The 21,888-nt window shown below is 46.4% G+C and overlaps 1 protein-coding gene across 2 annotated transcripts in view; it reads left to right on the plus strand.

Moving 5' to 3' along the window:
• Positions 1-16,318, plus strand: part of GPR180 (G protein-coupled receptor 180) — a 36,739-nt gene extending 20,421 nt beyond the window's left edge. The window contains exon 9 of one of the 2 annotated variants that reach the window (XM_080375735.1): positions 4,376-16,318. In XM_080375735.1, the coding sequence (XP_080231861.1) occupies positions 4,376-4,459 (84 nt within the window). In that variant the 3' untranslated portion in view covers positions 4,460-16,318. The other variant, XM_080375736.1, reaches the window with a different exon arrangement.
• Positions 16,319-21,888: the final 5,570 nt, after the last annotated feature.

A 21,888-nucleotide genomic window follows, 5' to 3' on the forward strand; every position in this document is an offset into this window, starting at 1 on the left:
GGAGATTGTTAAGTCAAAGGAAAATGTGGAGGGGGTGTTTTGTTTTATTGTTTGCTTGTTTGTTTTTTAATTAAAAACACCTTGGGGATTCTTTTAACAAAGCTAGCAGAAAGATAAATCAGTGGATTTTTTTTGTTGTTTGCTTTTCAGTCTTCATCCTTTAAAAGCTTTATGTGGCTAAATAGGTCAGAGAACCTGTAGCTGAACTGTATTCTTTAGGTTAAGAAATCTGTCCAAATACATAGTTTGGTTTGTAAACTCCAAACAGTTAAAAACAAAGGTGGACTCACTGGGTTTCTCAGTTGCTTAAACATACCGGGAACTGGAGAACTAGTGTGTGGAGCCTGCCATGTTCAGATAAAGTGCACTACTATTCCAGATGACTGACTACCTCATTCCAGGGTAGAGTTTGCTTCTTTTCTTTATGGTTATAACCATCTGTGCATTTGTATGCAAATGTATTTGGAAATCGAGCTTTTAGAGGTATAGGGGATATGTAAAGGAAAGAAAAAGCTTCCACTAAAAATGTGTAGTAAATTAAATACTACGTTTGATTTAATAAAAAAAAGAAGAAAAATCTGGGGAGAAAAACAGACAACTCTAGAGCTACTCATGAAGAGACTTTTTGTTGTTGCTTGATGAAATATCAGAGCAGGAGGACAATCTCTAGATGTAGGATCAGTAAAGGAAATTCTTGCAATATTTCAAGATTCTGAGCTCACTGAAGGGTAAGGTAAGCAACTACAGTTGCTCTGTTCTTGCTTTCAAGCAAGTTTGAACCATGGTGTGTGGCTGCGGTTCTTACATTACAATAATTTATCTGTGTTTCCTTCTTTAAATGCGCTTCATTACAATAAAGAAATACACGATCAATAAATACAATATTTAAGAAAAACATGTATTTTAAAATACTCTCTGTATATAAACTTAGACTCTTGCTTTCTCAGAACCAGTGGTTACCTTCATGCCTTTGATAAATACTGCCTTACACATCTTTTACAGATTAAGAGACTTGCACTGAAAAGAGGTCTGGCTAAGTGAGCCTGATAAATCACTATCCTTACAGCTCCATGGTTGTGCTAGTGCAAAGTGTTTCCAGATATGTATTTTTTTTCCACTCTGTTTGTTGTAAGAATAGAATATCTAAACATCACCTCTGCTTGTGAAACTGCATGGGTGGTGAATTGCAAGTCTGAAATTCCCCAGAACAGAGACTGCCAGAAGGGTTATGTGACTTGCCCAGGGCTATCTACTGATTTAAAAACACACAGGTGTGAGAGTCTGAATCCTGGAGTTGAGATTCATGTTCAAATCTTTTCTAACTGCAGCAGTATTAAAGGGTTTAAAGTTAAACCTCAAGCACTTACACAGCATGCTGATAGAAATTTCTTGTGGGTTGTTTGGTGGGGTTGGTTTTTTTCCACTTACTTTTTCTCTCTTTTTTTTTTTTTTTTTTTTTTTCCCCCCCTCTAGATTATTACCATAGGTGTTATCCTCTGTCAGTGCATCTCCATGGTAATCCTCTACAGACTTTTTCTGTCTCATAGTCTATATTGGGAAGTATCTTCACTGTCATCAGTGACATTGCCACTAACAGTATCCTCTGGACATAAAAATCGACATCACTTCTGAGATGTTTAGGAAGAATACATTATGTAATACATGTGCAATAATGACTTAAATATACAGGTATTTTTGTCGCAGGTGTGTGATACATTGGTTTCACTTTGAGTGATAATATCAGAGCACTTCACAGACCTTTGGTCTGACAAGGTCCCTAGATTAATCTGTTAAAATTATTGTGCAGTGGAAAAATTTATAATCTGAATAATTTTATAAATATTGTTTGTGTACCATGTGGTGCTGAGCTGTATCACAGAAAAGTGCAATGAATCTTTTCTGTCCCATTCACAGACACAAAAACACATCCTTACTTTATATCAATACTAGGTTTGAAGGTCTTATAAAATGCAGTTCTTAAAACATCTACAAGCTCAAACAAGTCCAAAATAGGCCAGTTGTGAAATTGGTGTGATGCATAATGATGAGTACAAGTTCTTTTATTTTCATGCTTTAGAGAAAATGCATTTTATGTATAAGTGTAAAAGAAGGGGAAACAAAAGAGGTAGAGTCCTCCAGAAAACACACGAAAAATGTTCACAACTGGCTGTGAGAAACTTTCCTTTATTATTGGTGTAAAAGCAAAGCCTTTTTTGCAACTAATGTTCATACTGGTTACAATTGTAATGAAAACGAAGATAGGGTTTATATTTGCCTTTAAAAAAAAATGTAACTAAAAATTTCATCTAGTAATGAAGGTCTAAACAGTATTTGAGGCTTAGAAGACATAGCAACATAAAGGTAATTAAAACAGCAGGCTTGCATCTTCTAAAGAAAAAAAAGGCAGAGAAAATGGAATGGGTGATGTGGTACTAGAATTTTAATCCTGATATAATTCATTTCTGTTACATTGAGGATTCAATCATAATTAAGCCATATACACAGATTAAATTAACAGAAGCATTTCAAATAAATGTTGGTTTCAGTCATCAACTACCCATGAATTCCTGCCCAAGGATACTTAATCAGGATTAAATTTTCTATGAATAATTGAAAAACAAAATACTCACTGGATTTGTTATAATCCATGTTGGCACTGGGTTCTAAGTAGTTGCCATCTTCCATCCATTGTAATAAAGCCATACTACTTTGTGATGCCCTAGCATTCAGAAAGCCAGTGTAAATATATACTTTATTGAAGTGCCTATTTATTGAGTATGATTAAATCATGCTGACTTTTTTTTCCCTTCATAAGAATGTACATATTGCCATTGTGACTGAAATCTTTCTTTTTGAATTTAGTTTAGTATTTGTCAAATTTTAGACTTCTTTTCATTCGTGTATGTTTCTTCACAAAATGGATTTTATTTTCTAGTAAATGAATGTTTGTTTCTTCTTAAAAGTGTGTATTTAATTATGTCTCTATGAAAACATGAAGACACCAAGGTTCTAGCTTTAAAATAGCCCTAACTTTAGTATTCGTGCTTGCCTCAGTTGTGAGCATAGTTGAAACATAAGTCTATTCCATTTTAGTTTAGAGGCAAAACTAGACATTTGCCTTTGACTAAGGCAAAATGGCAACATGACAAAGTTGCTCATTAAATCATCTCCTTTCTTATTGTCTGTAATTCAGATCAAGAATGGCAGGTTGAGGCTAGAAAAGATGAGATACTATGATTTCACACAATCTTCAGAATGATTAAAAGATTAATTATTACATTCCTCTGATAACCACACAAAAATATTATTGGTTAAAACTTCAGTCTTTATTTCCCTCCTTATCTCTGTACTTTTCATCTTCTCAAGAAAAAAGCATCCTGTTTTTGATAAGTCTCCAATAATGCAGTAGAAGACTTCTATCTGTCCTCATGTATAAGACATGAAATTCACACATAAAATAGAATTTTGTGATAGACACAAGAGCTGCTTTACAGTTTATGATCCATGATGATAAAAGTTTTAATCTATGCAGAAAAACCTGTATGTGACTTTCAGAAGAAGCACAATTTGTTCTATTCTCCAGAAGTATTTTCTTACTTCCTGTAGTCCTTCTGACTTCAATCGGTCAGTATTAAGGTAAATGGTATCTTAATTTCACCTTATAAATACACCCTGCAACAATTCATAAAATGAATTCATAGTTAATCAGAGCGTAAATATGAAGCATAAGATGTTGTCTCTTGATCTTTTCCAGATTGCCCCATAAGTCAACAGGTATCATTATCCTCTTAGTTTGGCATAGAATCCAGCGATTTGAAAATAAAATTTTAATTTTGCTATTAACGTAACTGTAGCAATTAAGTATCACTTTCTCATGGTAAGCGGTACAGAGGACACGCATTTCTGCCCAGGTCTGTTAGCATTCTTTCCTAACCAACACTCACCAATTTTATGTTATTAAATCATAAATGCGTACTGTAGCAGTAGGTCAGTATGACTGCAGTAATATTCAAGATGTCGGCTGATTCGGTACAGGTTATCTTTGGGGGGAGTCCTCAAGTATGACTAATTTACAAAGCTTCACCTGCACACTAGCCTGAAGCTTGCTGCCTCAGGATCATGCCTGAATAGTGGTTTAAGTATGTGAAAGCCTCTCTCTCTTCTTCCTAACGTACATTTTCTGTGAGACCCGCTGATAAGATCTTGCTTTTTTCATGCTTATTCACACAGTTACCCATTTTATCAATTTGGTTTCATAACCTCATGTTGAAAGAATAGCTTCCAGCCTTCTTTCACTTGTCTTCAATCAGCGCATCCTGACTGGAAAACTTTTTCCTTCTTGTTTTCTAAAATACGCTTTCTGTCTCACACACAGAATGAAAAAAAATTCTGTCACAAACAGGGGGTCTTGCATACATCAGAGGAACTCACAATGTACCCTATGCCAGCTATGCATTAGGTGACAGCAGCAGAGAAGAGCACTCCTTCAGTGATGCCTGCAGCCCCGGTGTGTACGTGGTGCACGTTTGTGCCTGCTGAAAGCTGCTGCATACCCCGGGAATTCTCTGGGAGAATTCTCTGGGAGAGCTGTCGCAGCTGCAGGCTCCCTGCCGCCTCGGCACTGCGAGGGGCTGAAGCACGTTCCCCCTGAAGGCAGCGCTGCCGCTGCTGCCCCTGATGAACAGCACCGCATAGTCGAAGTCAAGTGATGACATCTCACTTGCGAGTTTCTGTGTATTACGCAGTTCTGGTTTAAATCCAGTTGCAGTTACAGCCTATACTAATTCTGTCGCCTGTCTTTATTTTGGTGCTTGGAAAAGGTAAGTGTGTATTGACAAGTTGTAGCAAACTGAAGCTGGTTCTGCTCTGAAGAAATCCACATCTAACGTGCAAGACAGCATCTCCTCGCCAACTGTCACCTTTTCCACTGGCACAGATGCCAGTTTGCATCAATCATAATTTACTGGTTTTGGGGGGAGGATCCTGGTTCAGGAGAAATGAAGGTGAGATCACCAGCTCGGTCTATGAGACCCCCGCAAGCTGCGAGGAGGGATCATCTTGCATTGCTCCCAACCAGCGATGCGGGGGCTGGAGCAGTTCTAGGGCTCATCACAAGTCTCCAAAACTATTTGCTCCCCTTCTGTGTAGAATGTGTTTATTGTACATGCATTTAAAGTGCTTCAGGTAGGAAAATGAATATTTACAATTAAATATATGTAAATGGAAGTGGAAAGGCTTGATTGGAAAAATATCAAGTTTTTAATACATATTACTGTGCTAAGGCCTCCCACACAAGATGAACATTTATAGTCAGATCTAATGAATATTCCTTTCTATTTCCTGTGCCAATGGAGAGCCATGGAGTATCAAAATCTTTTTGTTTGCATCTTGGTCCTGTACAAAACTGGAAGAATATTTGATTTGATTTGGCTCTGGTTTATTCTGTGCAATGTTATGCCTCTAGTTGGTACAATAAATGTTTATTGGGCTGGCCAAAGCTGATGTTACACTGTACCTTTTAACTCCTTGTGTATGACTATGCAGTGCACAAAGAGCAGGTGCTCCTTGCAATTGTCAAACACGAAAAAGAGACAGTATTAAGCTGTTTTTCAAAGGATCGTTCTTCTCTAACCGCACTGATACAACTAGACTGTGATTTTCCAGTGAACAGTAAGTTCCGATTCCAGTTTTTCATAAACCATTATTTTCTGCAAATCTTTTCCCCATCTTGTGAATCCCCTCACTCCCACTACACTGTGTCTCTGCCTTCTCTCCCCCTCCCTCATACATGAGATTTTGAGTGTAATGGGTGTCATTTCTCTATCTCTCCATCTGTTCCCACGATCAACACTCACAGTCCAGCCCCTACTTTGCATCTAGTATGCGTATTCTCTTTATCCTTGGTCTGTTTTGATTTCACACTTTTCCTGTCTCTCCTTTGCCCTCTTTACCATGTCTTTAGTCTCCATAGCCCTGAGAGACCTGAGGGTGTGGTTTGACAACGCAGCTAATTTGGGCTGTTAGCTGCCAAAAAAAATGTCCCTGTTCCCCTGGGCACCCACTGCCCTCGCTTCCCTTGGACTGGCTGTCACCTAGCAGTTTAAGTGAAGTGGAGTTGAGGAGTTAAACTGGTAGAAAACTCAGCCTTTAGTAGCAGCAGAAGAAGAAAAAACAAATTAGTTCTCAGTGGATTTAGCTTACCGAACCAGGTCACCAGGATGCGATGAGTACCGACGGCACTGCTGGGGATGGGGTAGAAAAGACACATTGGAGAGAGGCAAGATCCCCTTTAGAAGGGCAGCTGCAAGGTCAGTCAGTCTTCTGCAAGCTGTCAGCCTTGTCACTCCTCCATCTCTTGCTTCTGTATGTCTTCTGCTGCATTTTGCATGCTAAGGATTGGCGTGTCTTTTCCCTTAACAGCTCTTTTCCAATAGCAGCATCAGGGTTTATTTTCCAGTAAATGGGAAACTGGCTGCTGTAAAGTATTTTAAAATGAACAGGGCCAGTTGCACCTTTGCAGCCTTACAAAAGGGACTGGGAAGCATCATGAGCAGCCCCCAGCTGGAGGAAGGAGTTTTGAGGGGGGAAAAGACAAGTGCCATGAAAACAGCCGTGACTTGAGCAGGTGCCAGGTTTTTCAACAGACGGCAGCACTGTGGTAGGAGGCAACCGAGGAGGTCACACGGCTCTTCACAAAGGCTGCCTGCGGGTAGGGAGAGACTTAACCTGAACAACTGCACCCAACGAGCAAAGGCTTCCAGCAGCCAGTACTCTGGAAGGCTACTTTTACCTATCGGATTGTTAATCTGCTTGGAAGTGCGACTTTGTGAGGCTGTGGTAGGATGGTGAGGATCTGTCTCGCCTTGTGGTCAAGTGCTGATGAGTTTGCCCAGGCTGGCAAGTGAGTTTGGCTTTTAATGGTGCTGCAACAACAACCCCCAAAAAAATTGATTCATGGAGACTGCAAATGAGCAATCCCAGGAACCTCTCCTCTCTTGATAGAGTAATTAGAGCTGAAAGAGCATAAGTATGCCTTGTTAGAGTGGATACTTTTTTTGTCGAGTTTCTGACCCTTTGAGCCTCTCTTAAAACAACAGCATTATTTTCAAATCAGATTTCATAAAATGAACATTGGAGTTGTTAAGAAGGGATCAAAATTTACATAAGACTTCTATTTAACCTATTACCTATGAAAATTTACTTCAGGCTGAAACTTGTTTTCCAAAGTTTACAGCATACAAAACAAATGGTTTTTAAAATTTCCTTACTTATGAGTACCTTAAATTGTGTTTTCTAAAAGGGAAAAAAAAAAATCTTGGAACCTTACCAGTTTAATTTGCATTTTGGCTCTGATGTAACTCAAAATAGATTAGATTAAAAAAGGAAATTTGGCAAGTGATTACTCAATTACATGATTTTACTGCTTTGGTATTTTGAAAATAAAAATGAACAGATCTGTTTTACTTTGAAAAGTGCCTGGTGCACGTGTGCTGTAACCACTTTTCAGAAACCATATGGAAGGTTCCCTACACTGCATATGGCAATGCTACCCAGAGAGCTCAAATACATAGTCCTGCGAGAGACTACACAGAATCCAGTCAGGTCAGGGACTTTAATGTATACATTCAGATAATAATGTATCAAAACAATGCAGGGCGATGAGTTTGGTGTGTAGAACACGGGAAGTTCACAGTGACAGGGCTGCATTGCTCCTTTTTCATAGAAAGGAACTACAATTGCTTGGAGCTAGTGCTGGGCCAGGAGGTTAGGAGGAGTTTGGGGAAGGGATGTAATTGATATGAGATCTATATTGTGTGAGATAGGAAGGGAAGCAGTATCAACAGATACTTTTAAAAATATTTCATCATTTAGAGCTATGGATATTTGACCTTCTCTGTGCCTTCCTCATTACCTTTGATTCCTGTGTAGTCATGTCTCTGGCACTTCCCTGGTAGCTGCTCATCTCTAGCCTTTATGCCAAGGGGAGGAAGCCTTTGTTGACTCCTGGAAGACCAAGCAAGTGGTGACAAACTCCCTGGAGTAGCTTAGCATTGATCTTTCCCGTGGTCAGGGATGGAGTAGTACTATGCCTTAAACTGAGAATCATTGGGGTCATCTGTTATTTCCATCATGCTCTTTCCATAAGCAAAGGAGGAGGAGGAGAGGGGGCATCTGTCCTTCCGTCACTGATGCGTCCCCTTGGAGTGCCTGGGGCTGTATTTGTGCCTTTCAGGTCTCTGATAAATGCAACAGTTTTGCAAGTGTACATTCGGTGCTGTGATCTGGTCAATCGTCTGTCCTTCTCTATAGAGCTGCTTTGCTTCTTGAAAGTCCTTCCACATGTGTGTGTGCAGCTGTCCCTTCAGTGCGAAGTGCCACGATCTGCACCTGTTCCTCCGGTGTAAAACCAGCTTGATTGGTGGTGATTTTGACCAAAACAACAGCAAGTTCAAAGGACAGAAACTTTACTTAGTGCCATCCCTGCCCTGGCAAGCTGTAGCTCTTCCAGTTGGTTTTAGTGGGGATTAAGACTCTCGGAAAACTAATTTAGGTGTAGTAATGATGGTGTAGACCCAAAGTCCTGACACATGAAGAGCAGAATATGCCAGGGAGTTGTTAGAAATCAATAAATGCCTTTTGAAATAGTGGCATGGAATGGAGGTGATTGACTACAGGATTTCACTTGACTGTTGAGCCTGCGGAGCTTCAGCAAACCCACCCTGTCTGAGGAGGGCTCACTGCTTAGATGTTCCTCACACAATGCCTGTTGCAGAGGGCCAAGCGTTCTGCTACGGCAGCGAGACCCTACTTCTGTCCACCTCAAACTGAAGAGTTACGTGGCACATGAGACTTGGTTACCCTCTATACATCTTGGTTTCATCTTTCTGCCTCTACTTAGAAGTAACCGGGTTTGCCTGCTACGTACCCAATATTTGGCAGCCCTGTTTCTGACAAGCCTGTGAGATAAAGCTTTGCTGTCCAAAATAAAGCTCTTCTCAACAGCTTCTTAATTTCCCTCATATCTTCACTTCTTGCCTGTGTAAATGCAAAGTGATGGCCTTCCATCTCCACTGTCATGCTGATGTCACTGATGACATCAGTGTATGAGGATCGTTGCTGTATCTCCTCAAGAGAAGATCAATAGGTTTGATTTTTCCCTCCTTCCTACCTTTGTGGGGACACGGGATGAGCTCAGACCCCGGCCTCCATCCCTCTGAGGCAGCAACTTGCATCGGCACACTGCCAGTGGCCTGAGCCACCCCAGGACTGATGGGTGGACAAAGCACAAAGCCCTTTCGCAACAGCAGGAGAGGAGCTGAGAGCTGCCATCAGCCCAATGTATTTCTGCAAGGGGGCAACTGCCGTGCGCTTACCAGAAGAGTTGACCACCTTCAAAGGAAGAAAAAAAAAAGAGAAAACAAGACAGTGTTTTCTACCACTGAGTTTGTGATGTGCAGACTGAGTTTCAATTTCTTATCTCTGAGGTCTGTTACCAGAGACCAAACCGTGCAGTGGTGTGTGCGTACAGGTGGCGCGTTGTCAGTGACTTTGCCGTGTCATGCGACAGCACGTGTCCTTGTCGGGGGAAGCAGCAGATCCCGGGCTTCTGCTCTGGAGGTGAAAACGGGCCGATAGGACCGTGGTGGGGAGAAATCACTTCCTGGGCTCCGGTCCCGGCAGAACTGTTGCAATTCGTGTGTTATTCAAAGTCTAGATTTTGCGTCGAAGTCTTAAATGAACCTTGAAGTTATCTGAAAAGTCTCTTCTTCCCTGTCACCTCCGTGGTTATCCCAAGCGAGCGCCCTCACGCAGCTCTCCCCGCACGGCTGTTGGCGGGGCTGGGGCAGGGGACGGGAGCAGCGGCCCAGGAGGGGCTGCACAAGTTCGTTCAGCCTAAAGCCACCAAGCGGGGCTGGTGGGGCCCCGCGCCGCCCCTCAGCGCTCGGGCCGACAGCCGCAGCCCGGGGGCCGCAGGCCGCAGGCACCGCACCGCACCGCACCGCGCCGCGGCAGCGCTGCCCCTCCCGCGGCGGAACTGTCCCCGCTGGGGCCGGCGGCTCGGGGGGAGCAGCCCCGCTGGGACACCCGGGGCCGCGGCTGCTGCAGCTGCCCGGGGCGGGGAGGCCGCGCGGGACCGGGGCGCGGTGGGGCTGCCGAGCGCGAGCGGGGCGGGCCGGGCCGGCGCCGCCAGGGGGGGCCCGCGGGCCGCGCCGCACCGCCCCGGGAGAAGGGCTCCGGCCGCCCCAGCCTCGGCGGCCGCCCGGCGAGGGGCCGCGCTCCGGAGGGGCCGCGCTCCGGTGGGCCCGCAGCCCGGCCAGCGAGGTGCCGGCACGGCACGGCACGGCACGGCACGGCCCGCGGAGCCACGAAGTCACCTCAGAAGTCGCGCCTCTGCCCGGCCCCCGCCTGCCGAAGCGGTCGGTCCCGGCGCGGCCAGGCAGGGCAAGCGGGTACCGAGCCCGGCCCCTCGGCAGAGCCCGCGTCCCGCCGCCTCCCGGCCCCCCTTACCAACCTGCCGGCGGCGGGGGCGGCGGGGGGCGGCTCCCTCCGCCGGCCGGAGCGCAGAGGGGCCGAAGCGGCCGAAGCCGCGGCGTGGCCCAGCTCCCGGCGGGGAGACACCGCCCGAAGCGCCGCGGCTCCGCTGCCCGGCCGGGCTCAGCATCGCCGGCGGCGTGCGGCGGGACGCGGGCACCGCCGGGCTGGGCGAGCAGCCGCCTCGGGCTCCTTTTCCTTTGCTTTGGGGTTTTGGATTGATTTTTTTTTGTTGTTGGTTTTGGGTGTTTTTTTTTCCCATGCTACAATTGTTTTAATACACCTGACCCGCTATTTCACACGCTCGGGAAAACCCAGAGCGCGGCTGATACCGAGTCGCAGCGAGTGAGGCGAGGTAGAGGAAGGGAGCCGAAGAAGTTTAGGAAGAAAAGTGTAAAAAATAAAAAAAAGCCCAACAAAACACGAGTCTTTAGAAAAATCGTGAATGTCTGAACGTGTGCATGTATGTGTTTTCCTTCCTGCCAAAGCAGGATGTCAAATACTGTCCTTTTCCTCTCTTTTTAAAAGCAGGCTAAAAGGAAAATTCTTCACAGAATCTTAAAGAACTTTTTGACACAACAGCTGCAAAATCTATTTTCTAAACAAAGATTTATACATATTTATACGAGCTTAATCCAGATTTTTTTTTAATAAATCATTCTCAGAACTGCAGAGGTAAACTATATGTAAATACCTCAAGTAATAGGCTTGTAGTGCAAATCACATCATTTTATCTTCAATTTTGCATTCGTTTTTCTGGCTTAAAGGTGCATCAGAGATATGCATTTTAGCATATTCAGAACACGGGGCGTGAAATTAAATGTTTGACAGAGTGAGAAAAATATACAGACTTTGGAGATGCCTTAAAAATAGTAATTTATGCAGATCTAGAGGAGTGAAATCATTTGCAATGGAGTGACCCTCTCTCCAGGAATTTTTTGCTCAGTGTTCTTCTCTAATCTCCTGCTGTATCTTCATTTTTCATTGAACTAGCCAGTTTTCTGCGAAGCAGTCTTGTAGATAAGGGAAGTGCTAAAAGAAGAAGAAAGAAGAAGCTCAGTGGGTCCGTTTCCATTGCACTTTTACCCAAGGCAATGGGCAGAATTTAACGGATTCCTTCCAACATATGTTTTTGCCAGATAAGTAAACAGTGTGTGTCGGAAATGAAAAAGCATTTGCAATTTAATGACATTACAGCTCTCAGCTTAGGCTGGCGTGCTGCGAGGCGAAAAGCAGAAAGAGAGAGGAGAGTAGAAAGAGAAAAAGAACAAAGTTCATCTTCCCTTTTGTGCATTTTTATCAAGGAAAATATTACTTCTTTCCCCCTCTTGTTCTCTTTTCTTTTTCTCTTTGCTTTTTTGTCTCACTCATCTACATTTTTTTCTTTTCTCTCCTTTTCTCTCCTCTGTTCACTTTTACCTTTTTCTTCCACTGCCACCGACTCGTTTCCTTTCACCACCACCCCTCCCATTGTGTCGCCTTATTCATCTATTTGGCCCATTCAGTTTTTACCTATAAGGAGCTGTTTATCCAACAATGTATCTTTTTTTCTTTTTTTTTTCTCCTTCCCCCCGTGTTGTACTCCCGTCGCTGGAGCTCACAGTCAACAGGATTGTTGGAGGGATTATAACGTTTCATTTCAAAGCGCGACAAATCTGCTCGCCTTCCCTCCGTCCCCGCTCTCCCCGGGCTCGCCGGTCCCTCGCAGATGCGCGGCACCCTCGGGGCCGGGGTCACCCCCCGGGCCCCCCCGCCGGGGCCGCCCCGCTCCGCTGCGGCGGCGAGGAGCAGGGGGATCCCCCGGGGCGGGGGGTGCCGGTCGGGGCGACCCTCCATCCCGCCGTCGGACGCGCCCTCATCCCGTCCCGCATCCTTGTCCCCCCCTCCGGTTCCCCCGGTCATTAGGTGTCGAGGGGAGCGCAGCAAAGTCACCGGCTCCCACCCCACCCCGGGGGTTACCCTGGAGGTTGGGTGTAACTGAAAAATACCTCCAGTCAGTGGCAAGTCCCGTCGTATAGGCACATATCTGAAAAGATGTTTAAAGAAAAAAAAATGTACTTGTCCAAAGACCCGTGCATGTGCTGTTGGGGGGGTTGGTTGTTTTTTGTTTGGTTTGTTGTTTGGTGGTTGCTTTTTTTTACCATGAAATTACATCTTCCACATCTCCCAGATCCGGTACTTGGTAAGTAAAAAGGGAAATCTGTTTGGACATAAGGAGGTAAAGTAGCTAGAGGTGGTAATTTAATCAACCGAGGATATATTTCAATGTTTTTTCTGGTCTTCTAGGCATTAGCACTTTAAATTCATTATGTCTGTTTGACAGATATATGCAGCCTTAAGGATCTAAAAATGAAATCCAAGAAGTATAGCCTGCTAGAGGACATATATTGAAGTTAAGAGATTAAAACGGTCTAACCATTGCAAACAGAATGGAACATCTCGCATTTCTCATTCCTTATAAGCATGACTATTTTGCAGATGTTAAATACGGTCTGCTCTAATTATGAACGAGGGGAGGGGGGCACCCGCTCAAGAGCCGAGGCTTTCTAACTTTTACATTGATGAAGTGGATATTAGAAAGACAATATTAGCTCCTGTGCCGGCTCGGGCTCTGGAAGTTTTTACATGGGGGATTTTCTCTATCAATAATTTAATAAGGAGGGTGCAGCGGCAGCAGCCGCAGCCTCTCCTGCATGCTTTAAAGACTTGAGAATCGTGCATGAATTTCCTATAAGGCAAATAACAAAAGAGCCAAATGAGAAGAGCGGGTCTTTTTTCCGTCTAACTGGGACACTGAGGACTCTGTGTCATTACAGTAATTTAGCAATGTTAATGATCTGTAATATTAATACATCATACTTGAAAATGGGGAAGAGTTGTCATAATTAAATGCATTAAGCCACAATTAAAAAGCCATCTAAGCAGTTGTAAAGATACCAGCGACGATAAGGCTCTTCATTACGCTGCAAACCTCTCTGCCCGTGGAGTCCCTCCCTGGCAGGGCTGGTTGCAGCAGCCCCGGCCCAGGCGCAGACGTGTCAGCGCAGCAGCCGCGCACGAAGGCGGGGGGGAGGGGGGGAGCCGAAGGCGGGGGGGCGGGGGGGGCGCTGTATCAGCGAGCCCTTCGGCGGATCTGCTCCAGTTCTCCAGGGGGGACACAAAAAGAACGACCTCGTCCCAGCCACACGTGTCCGCACACGCGGGTCATCTTTTCAGACCGCGTCCCCAGCCGCACCGAAACGCACCTCTCGGTGTTTTGCCCGGCCGCGGGGCCGCTGCAACCTTCAGGGGTACACCCGGGCCGGGCTGCCTCCCACCCGGCGGCCTAGAGCCCCCGCCGTCCCCTCCTGCCCGTCACGGACACGCGCGGACGGGGTCAGCCCGAGCGGGACCCGCCGCCCACGGGCAGCGGCCGTCGGGGGCGCTCCTGGCCGGGCCCTGCTCTGCCGGGCTCCCCGGCCGCGGGGCTGGAGGGGGTCCCCGAGCCCGGGGCTGAGCGGTGAGACCGGGTCCCCCAGCCGCGGGGCTGCTGCAGGGCCTGGCCCCTCTCTGCCCAGCTGCTGCCAGACAGCCCGCAGGGACACCACCCCACGCATTTCCTCGTGGGAAGCCCCCATCCCCAGCCTAGTCCTGTCAAAATGAACCAGATTTAAAACCATCCGGTAAAAAAAAAAAAAAAATGTTCACGCTCAACCAAATCACTGCTGATAGCCGGAGTGATTCTTCTTCCATCCCTGGCAGATTTTCCCCCCCGTGGACGCGCACGGTGATTTTTGGGCTGGTTTCCTAATGGGGAAAAGGTTGCACCACCAGGCAGTGTGCTGATGTAGGGCGCTCTGGTGGTCCCCTCCTGAAAAGTGCTTATCTCCTTGGCCAAATTCAGGCAAATCTGGCTGAGGGAAGATGGTCTGGCAGCCTTTTATTATGGAAATGGGCAGCTGGGCATAGGAGGAAAACCCAGTCTGGTGGTTCCAGAGGGAAAGACTCCAACACAAGTTCGATCCTATAAATCAGACACAGAGGTGATAAGCATCCCAACCCACGGAAAAGTTTCTGACAGATATTGAACATAATTCCAAAAATCAGGCCTATTTCCAGCTGTAATCCACAACTCCATGCAAAAGTAGGCTTGCTTCGCTTGGAGCTGCTTGGGGAGCTACCAGCACATGGGAATTGCTACCTATATGGGGTCCCAAGAGGAGCACTGCGCGTTTCAAGTGCTTATACCTTTTCTCGCTCCTGTTGACGTCAATGATGATTGTGATTGCTACAAATTACAGCAGTGCAAATAAAGGGGATAGAAGTAATGCCAAATAAATGTATAGGAGTAAAGAACACAAAGTAAAGTAACACAATTTGCTCAGTCTCCAGGAATGATACGTTGGTAATGTCAGTGCTTTTGTATTTTGTTTTGCATTGCTGTTACATGCAAACAAAATACCCTAGAAATAATCCATGAGATTAGTTGGATATTGCTATTTACACCAATATATTAATGAAAATAATTTAGATATGTAACTATGTACATATATATGTCCAATTTTCATATATGGTGCGTATGTGTACTCGGAGGTCTCTCCCTTCTGTGGGAATGTTGCTCCTTCGTGTAACAACCTAATGATGAGAGCTCACTGCTGTGACCTTTACTATCAAGACAGTCTTTGTTTGGATTTGTTAAAAATCTACAGGTAGAAAATGGGTATATCCTCCAGAACCATCAAGTTGTACGTTGTGATAGACCAGAGGGAGCAAGTAAAATGACAATGTCAAAGTGATGGAATATTTGCTTATGTAAGTGTGGATTTCTTAAAGGCCTGGAGGGAGCTTTATCTTCCCTGCCCCTACAGCATCCATCAACACTGTACATACTCCCAAACTATGTGACAGGAGCACAGCTGTGTGGCTACGTGGCCTCCCATTCAGATCAGAGCTGGCTCTGCTTCTCTTGTGTATTTGTCAATCAGAAGAACATCACACATCCACAGCCTTCTGTCCCACTGCTTTCTTGAGTTTGCCTAAAGCCCGTGCTTGATCCCAGCATTTATATCCAAGCAGCTGGATGCAAAATAATGTTGGACTTGAGCTGGAGCTTCAGGTCCATAGTCAGAATTTCTTGAAACCACTTAAAATAATCTTAAATTGGGAAGGACCTGTTACCTTTGGAAATAGGAATGGACCTTTCATGATCTGTGGCCAACACTCCATCTCAGAATCTCATTTGTGGTCCAATTCTCCAAATATGCTACAAGCATGTTTCATACTGTATCTTCATATAGAAGACAAATGTTTGCCCCACAGGGCTTATGTGGTGTCTTGGAGAAGACTTTCCCCCAGTGTGAAATCCTGGAAGATATCTCTGGTAGACCTTCCCAGGAATTCATCCCTGAAAACACTTACCTGAACCCAAGCTCCCTATAAATGAGTTTATTTGTATATAAATATGAATTCATGAGCTTCCCCACAGCCTGCTGCCAGGGCTGGGATTCAGAGCCCGAGCTTCAGGGTGATGTTTTGAGGTCCATAGTCCTGGACCAGTTTGGGTGCTGGAAATGTCTTACAGCCACGTGTTCTGGGAGCTTCCACAGATGGTTGGTGACAGTGCCTTGAAGAAGACCTGGAAAGAACAGTGGTTACCTCATCAATTGCAAGATGCAAGGTGTGTATTTTATTTGGAAATGTTACATTTTGATGTTCTAATAGGAATGTATTTCTCTAAAAATGTCCAGGCTGTGGAAAAGCATTTTTTACTGAAATGAAAGCTATACATAAATTTATATAAAATAAATTGTGTGCATGTGTGAGTGTATGTTTAAGTCTTGACAAATGGAAGCTATGCTCTTCAGTCAACTCTGCTGGGCATGCAGCCTGAGATACATTCCTGCGACGGGGGAGTGAGCAAGCCCAGGGTGTGATACAAGACAACAGATAATCCAACATGCTGTTTGCATGAGGAAAGGGTAGAATCATCACTCATATCAGAATAAGCAGCCACCCAGCCCGCCAACTGCTTTGATTTTATTGAGTGTTTTGCTTGTGCAATTGGAAAGGTCAGCTTTAAGGAGAAATTAGGAGTACACTGTACGACTAACCTCTCAGGAAGCTCCTTACACACAGAACTGGGCAAAGCTGGAGGTGCTTGAGGGGTAAACTGAACCAATGGACCACGAAGATGATATCAAAAGCACAAGAAAGGCAGAAGCACATACAGCAACACTGTCATCAAGGAATAAGATGGGGTAAGGCAGGCAGTTGTCAATTCTACCACAACAGTTGTGTTGAAACCATTGAAAGCTGTGGGAGAGAAGAGGCACAGGGGGAGGAAAGCACAGCAGGAGGCAGTTCTGTGGGTGAGGGAGACCCACGCACACTTGTAAAAGGGTAGAGGGAAGATGGACAAATTATATTTGTCAAAGGAATTTACATTAATCTAAATTACGTAAGACTTGACCGGGGCTTGGTTTGAAGGACAGTAAGGGAAGGTCAAGGCTCAGAGCTGTTGGTAGGAATATTAAGCAAGGGAAGAGAACGGAAGAAAATAGTTGAAGCCTAAGAAACTAGTGTCTCACTCTGAGCTATGGTGAATTAATCCTGCTATGTTAAAAACCATGAAGATAAGACATTTTGGAAACAACTACAAAGACAGAACCTGCGCAAAGAGGGATATTGTGTGCTGTCACAGTGAAGGTGATAAATGAAGCCATCTTATTCTCTAGAGTCACCAGGGAAGGGAGAGATATGGGAAAGTGAGGGTGAACGAGGCTGGGATGTAGTTAAAAGACAGTGTGAGCAGCATGAGGGAGTTGTGGCATCCCTGAGCTAGAAGAAATAGATCTGGAAAAGATGGCCTCAAAAAAAGCCCAACAGAAATGAACACTGAAGAGCATGGCTGCAGGTGTCAGAGGCAGCTGAGAGTTTGAAGAGGATGAGGGCAAACCATGGGCTAGAACTTCAAAGAGCTGGATGGAAAGCCTTAAGAGAGCAAGCACAGGTGGCATGTCCAAGAGAGGAGGTTGATTGGAATATCTTCTGCCATCAATAGGAGTTGTTTAGCGAGGTGGGATATTGGCTCATCTCGCAGCTGCAACTAGTATTAGTTTGCTACTAGATGTTCAGCTCTATTGGAGCTTTGTGATGTGCTCCCAGGTGACGGGTGTATTTGTCAGAAGTATTATAATACCTGGCAAAGGCAGTCTTGCTCTGAGGTTATCATTACTTCTCCACAGCTGATCATAAATAAATATTTTAGTAGGTGACTTAATTCCCCTCCTTTCAATTTACAGAAAGGCAGCACAAGAGAGAATTAATATTTTCTTTTAAGTGTGGGTTTTGGAGCCTGACAAAAACTTTGTCAGTCATATGGAAGCAATACCCACAAAACTAGTGCCTCATGAAGAGTACCCTGTCCCTAAAACCTTGCAAACTTATCCCCAGATCCTTCAAAGGCGAGAGATCTTTTTCTTCCTTACAAGCTAGAGGTAAAATACTTTGCTTGTTTAGAGGGAACTTGCCTTGGGTACATCTGATTTGATGCAGTAAAAATTGCTATTGAGGATTCCAGAACAAATAAATCAGAAAAAAACCTGTAAATATGTTGTCAGCAATTGTTTTGATTAGTAATCTTTAAATAACGTGCCCTGGTCAGTCATCCAGGAGCTAAGTTTATCATTAGTCCATGTCAGAAAAGAGCATTTTCAAGAATACTTATGAGATGTAAATGAAAGACTAAATTTTCATGTAATCCGCTATCCTCTTCAACTTTTCACTTTATTAAGCAGAAAGGAACTTTTACATGCATTTAAAAAAATGTTTCTACAAGTAATCCAGGTGCAACTTCAAGAAGGAGCATGTTTTCATCAGGATTTATGACCCTCTGAAGAGTTTGGAGCGCAGAAACTAATTAATTTATTGCAAAGCATTAACAAAAAAAAAAAAAAAAAAAAGGTTGGATAAAAGCCTGGTCCCAGTGAAATCAGTAGTAGAGATGTCATTCTCCTTAGTGCAATCTGGATTTTCCCCAGTGTCTTTTATCTGTGACCAATATAAACCTGATGCAGTTGCTTTCCAATCACTTTTACATTTGGGACTTTTTCTATTTGAATTGCTGAGATTATGTTAAAAAAACAGTAGAATATAAATATTAATATTGCTTATTTGTAATAAAATAATCTGGATGTGACAATATGATTTGATGTGTGCAGATATGTATGAATGGATGTTGTTTATACAAAATGTTTTGGTAAATGGTGGCCAGCGATGCCATGGATTATTTGAATGCTGGCTTGTTAATTGCTAATTTAGCTGATGAGATGCAAAGGCAAGTATTATTTATCCTGTATGCAGAATATTCAGGCCATAAAAACAAATTTCAAACATACCTTTATTCTTCAGTAATTACAGTAACGAGGTCAAGAAAGGCTGGTCAAGAAATGCCCACAGCTCAGCCACCTGCCGGACTTGGGCAATTACAGCAGGTTTTAACGAAATGTCATTGCCCAGTGACACCCGGGAAGACGCATTCGAGAAACTGGCTGAGCAGTAAACGAAACCCAGGGGCCAAAGCTGGCGATGGAGCCCCACGGGGCTGTCCGTGCACCTGCAGAAACCACTCTGGGATTTGCAAAGGAGGCTCCCAAGAGGTGTATCTAATGTCCATCTCCTGTAGTTGTCCCTAAGTTGTAGCTAGGCATCTTTTTGAAGCTGAGCATCAGAGCCTGAACTCACCTCTTCCTCCCAGATCTGAGGTTTGCGCTGGAGTTCTGCAGGCTGAACAACGGCCGCATTTTGCCCCGTAAGTATCTTAGTGTGAGATGTGTAAGTCGAGCACCCACGGAGCAGAATCCCAGGACACCCTTCCAACCCCTGCAGCAGGAATGCCTGATTATCCCTAAGCTCTTCCACCTTCTGTCCCTAATGATCTCCCCCTCCAGCCCACAAAGTGCCCCGGCGAGAGCAGAGCCCTCACCTCCATGCTCCATGGCCGGGTCGGTCAGCAGGAGGTGGAAATCCTCCCTAGTCGAGGCACGGCCAGGAGCTGGGTCTCCAGCCAGGGACCCTGCCAGGCGACAGCAAGAACGGGGGGCGCACGGGCTACGGGCAACCTCAGGGCTGCCTGACTTGGGGTCCCTATAGGCAGGCTAGGGGCTTGCGGTGTGGGGAGCAGGTCTGGGGGGAGCCCAGCAGTTCCGAGGAGCCAGGCTGCCCTAGCGGGGTTCTCCTGACCCGCCCCCCCGGTTTCAGGCGGCCGCCTTGACTCTACCTGTTCAAACCGTCAACAGGTCCCGAGGGGGAGCGAGCCCACAGGTGTGTGTCCTCCTGCCAGGGCTGGTTTGGAGGGTTTTTTTGTCTGAGAAAATAAATTAAGCCCATCCCGGTGGCGGCCCCCGAAGGAAAGCGGGTTCGTCGGCTGCAGCTAGAAGCAGCGCGGCACCCCCGGGGGAGGGGGGGGCTCAGCAACCCGGCATGGAGCCGCGAAGGCGAGACCCCGCGATGCTGAATGCGCCGCCGAGACCCCAGCAGTCCCCACAGCGGGTGGAGCGAGGCAAAGACCCACGAAGCTCTGTCCTCGGCTTCCCCCAGCAGTCCCCCGAATTCCCGGGTCCGCACGGTCTGTCCCCGGGGCTGGCGGGGGGCAGAGAGGCGCCGGCACAGCACCGGGGGGATGCACGGCCGGCGGCACTGCCGTCTGTGCGCCCGCAGCCGCTGCAGGAGGCCGGGGGGTCGTGCGAGGGCAGCAGCAGCGGGGGATACGCGCTCGGACTGCCCCCACCCGGGCAGCCGCTCTGCCAGAGCCGGGGAAGGCTGGGGGCGGGGGGGAGGGGGTCCTGCTGCCAGCCCCGTCCCGGCGGGCGACCGGCCCGCAGCCTCCCCGCCGGGCCGGCCGGGGGGAGGGCAGGGGGGATGCGCCCGGCCCCGCCGTGCTGCGGGGCTGTTTCACCTGCTGCCGAGCAGACGGTGCCGGGAACCGCGGCGAGGAGCGACGGGTGGGTCCCCGAGCCCAGCCCCGACGGGGGGGGCAGCCGGCAGCCGCGCCTGGGCCCGCCTCCCCCGGGCCGCCCGCCCCAGGCAGCAGGGGTTGGGGGGGGGGGGGGGGTACGTACCCCAGCCCAGCTCTGCCGCCCGCCCCAACCTGTGGCATGGGATTGCGTGGCATTTCCCCGGCAGGTGTGAAACGGGAGGCCAAGGAGTGATGACTCCTTCCCGGTGGTGGGGGTTTAGCTAACGCGAGCCGGCTGGCGGGTGCCTGCGCCTTGTCATGCTGAAATGTATGAACGTAAGAAGAAACAGGATCGGCGCTAACGATTAACTCCCGAAGTATGTTGAAAATGCAGTGTCACTTGTCTTAAGAAGGGCTTGGTTTTGTCTGCGGTGCTAATTGATTTCTGTTCAGGCTGATCCGTCTTAAAACATGAACAGATTTAATGGTTCTTACTCCCGAGCTCTATGCTATAGAGATAATTTAGGTTATTAAGACGCATTAATAAACAGTTAATAGACACCCTTCCTTCCCGGAGAGGTAAGCTCTTCTTCAGTCCGAAATAAATAAGCAGCCTTTACGAAGCTCTCCCGCAGTCGGGATCAGCAGTTACTGCCCACGCGTGTCAAAAATCCCCTACAAATAGGGCAGTGGTGGTGGCTTGTCCCATAGAGCCCAGGGATGTCCCCCTTCAGCGTCGCACGGAAGAAAGAAGGACTGTAGCATCTAAACAAAGGAGCGGTGACTAATTTGGGCTCTGGCTCCGCCGACGAGAAAATAGCTCCCAACAAGTGCACCGAGCCCGGCTTCAGCCCCTGAGCGAAAGAGGGCGAGTCAAATTCCTCGAGTCAAAGTCTGGGATGTGCTAGAAAGCTGCCTCGCTGTTAAGGCCAGTAGGATGAATTCATGTTAGGGAACCTGAATGAGAGCTGGGTTAGGTAACTTGTCATTTCCCTGGCTCCAGCCTCCGCTCCCGCCTCCTTCCCCTCAAAAAAAAAAAAAAAAAAAAAAAAGCTTATAAGAATTTGCTCTGGCCTTCCTTTACTTTCTATCTGGTACGTCTCATATTTCATTTCTGGCAGCCAAAGAAAACTTAATAAAAAGAACGTGTAGAAGCATTTCCAGGGGAATAATTTGATCAGGAATCATTGCTGGTTTTGGAATTAGTCCTAAAACTTATTAAAAGTTGAACAATCCCAGCACATATTCTTCTCTTCCAGGGGTCATTTTCCTGCGTTAATAGTCTTCCCCCCCCCCCCTCCGCTGCTGCTCCGCGTGGATACCATCGACAGGAGTGCGCGGGTGGGGGGGTTGTTGTGTCACCCTCCCCGAGCCGTTTGAGGGTCCCTAGCAGGCTGCTGCCGTTCTGCCCCACCAGCGGC

The sequence above is a fragment of the Falco punctatus genome (assembly GCF_963210335.1).
Source record: "Falco punctatus genome assembly, chromosome: 2".
Taxonomy (NCBI): domain Eukaryota; kingdom Metazoa; phylum Chordata; class Aves; order Falconiformes; family Falconidae; genus Falco; species Falco punctatus.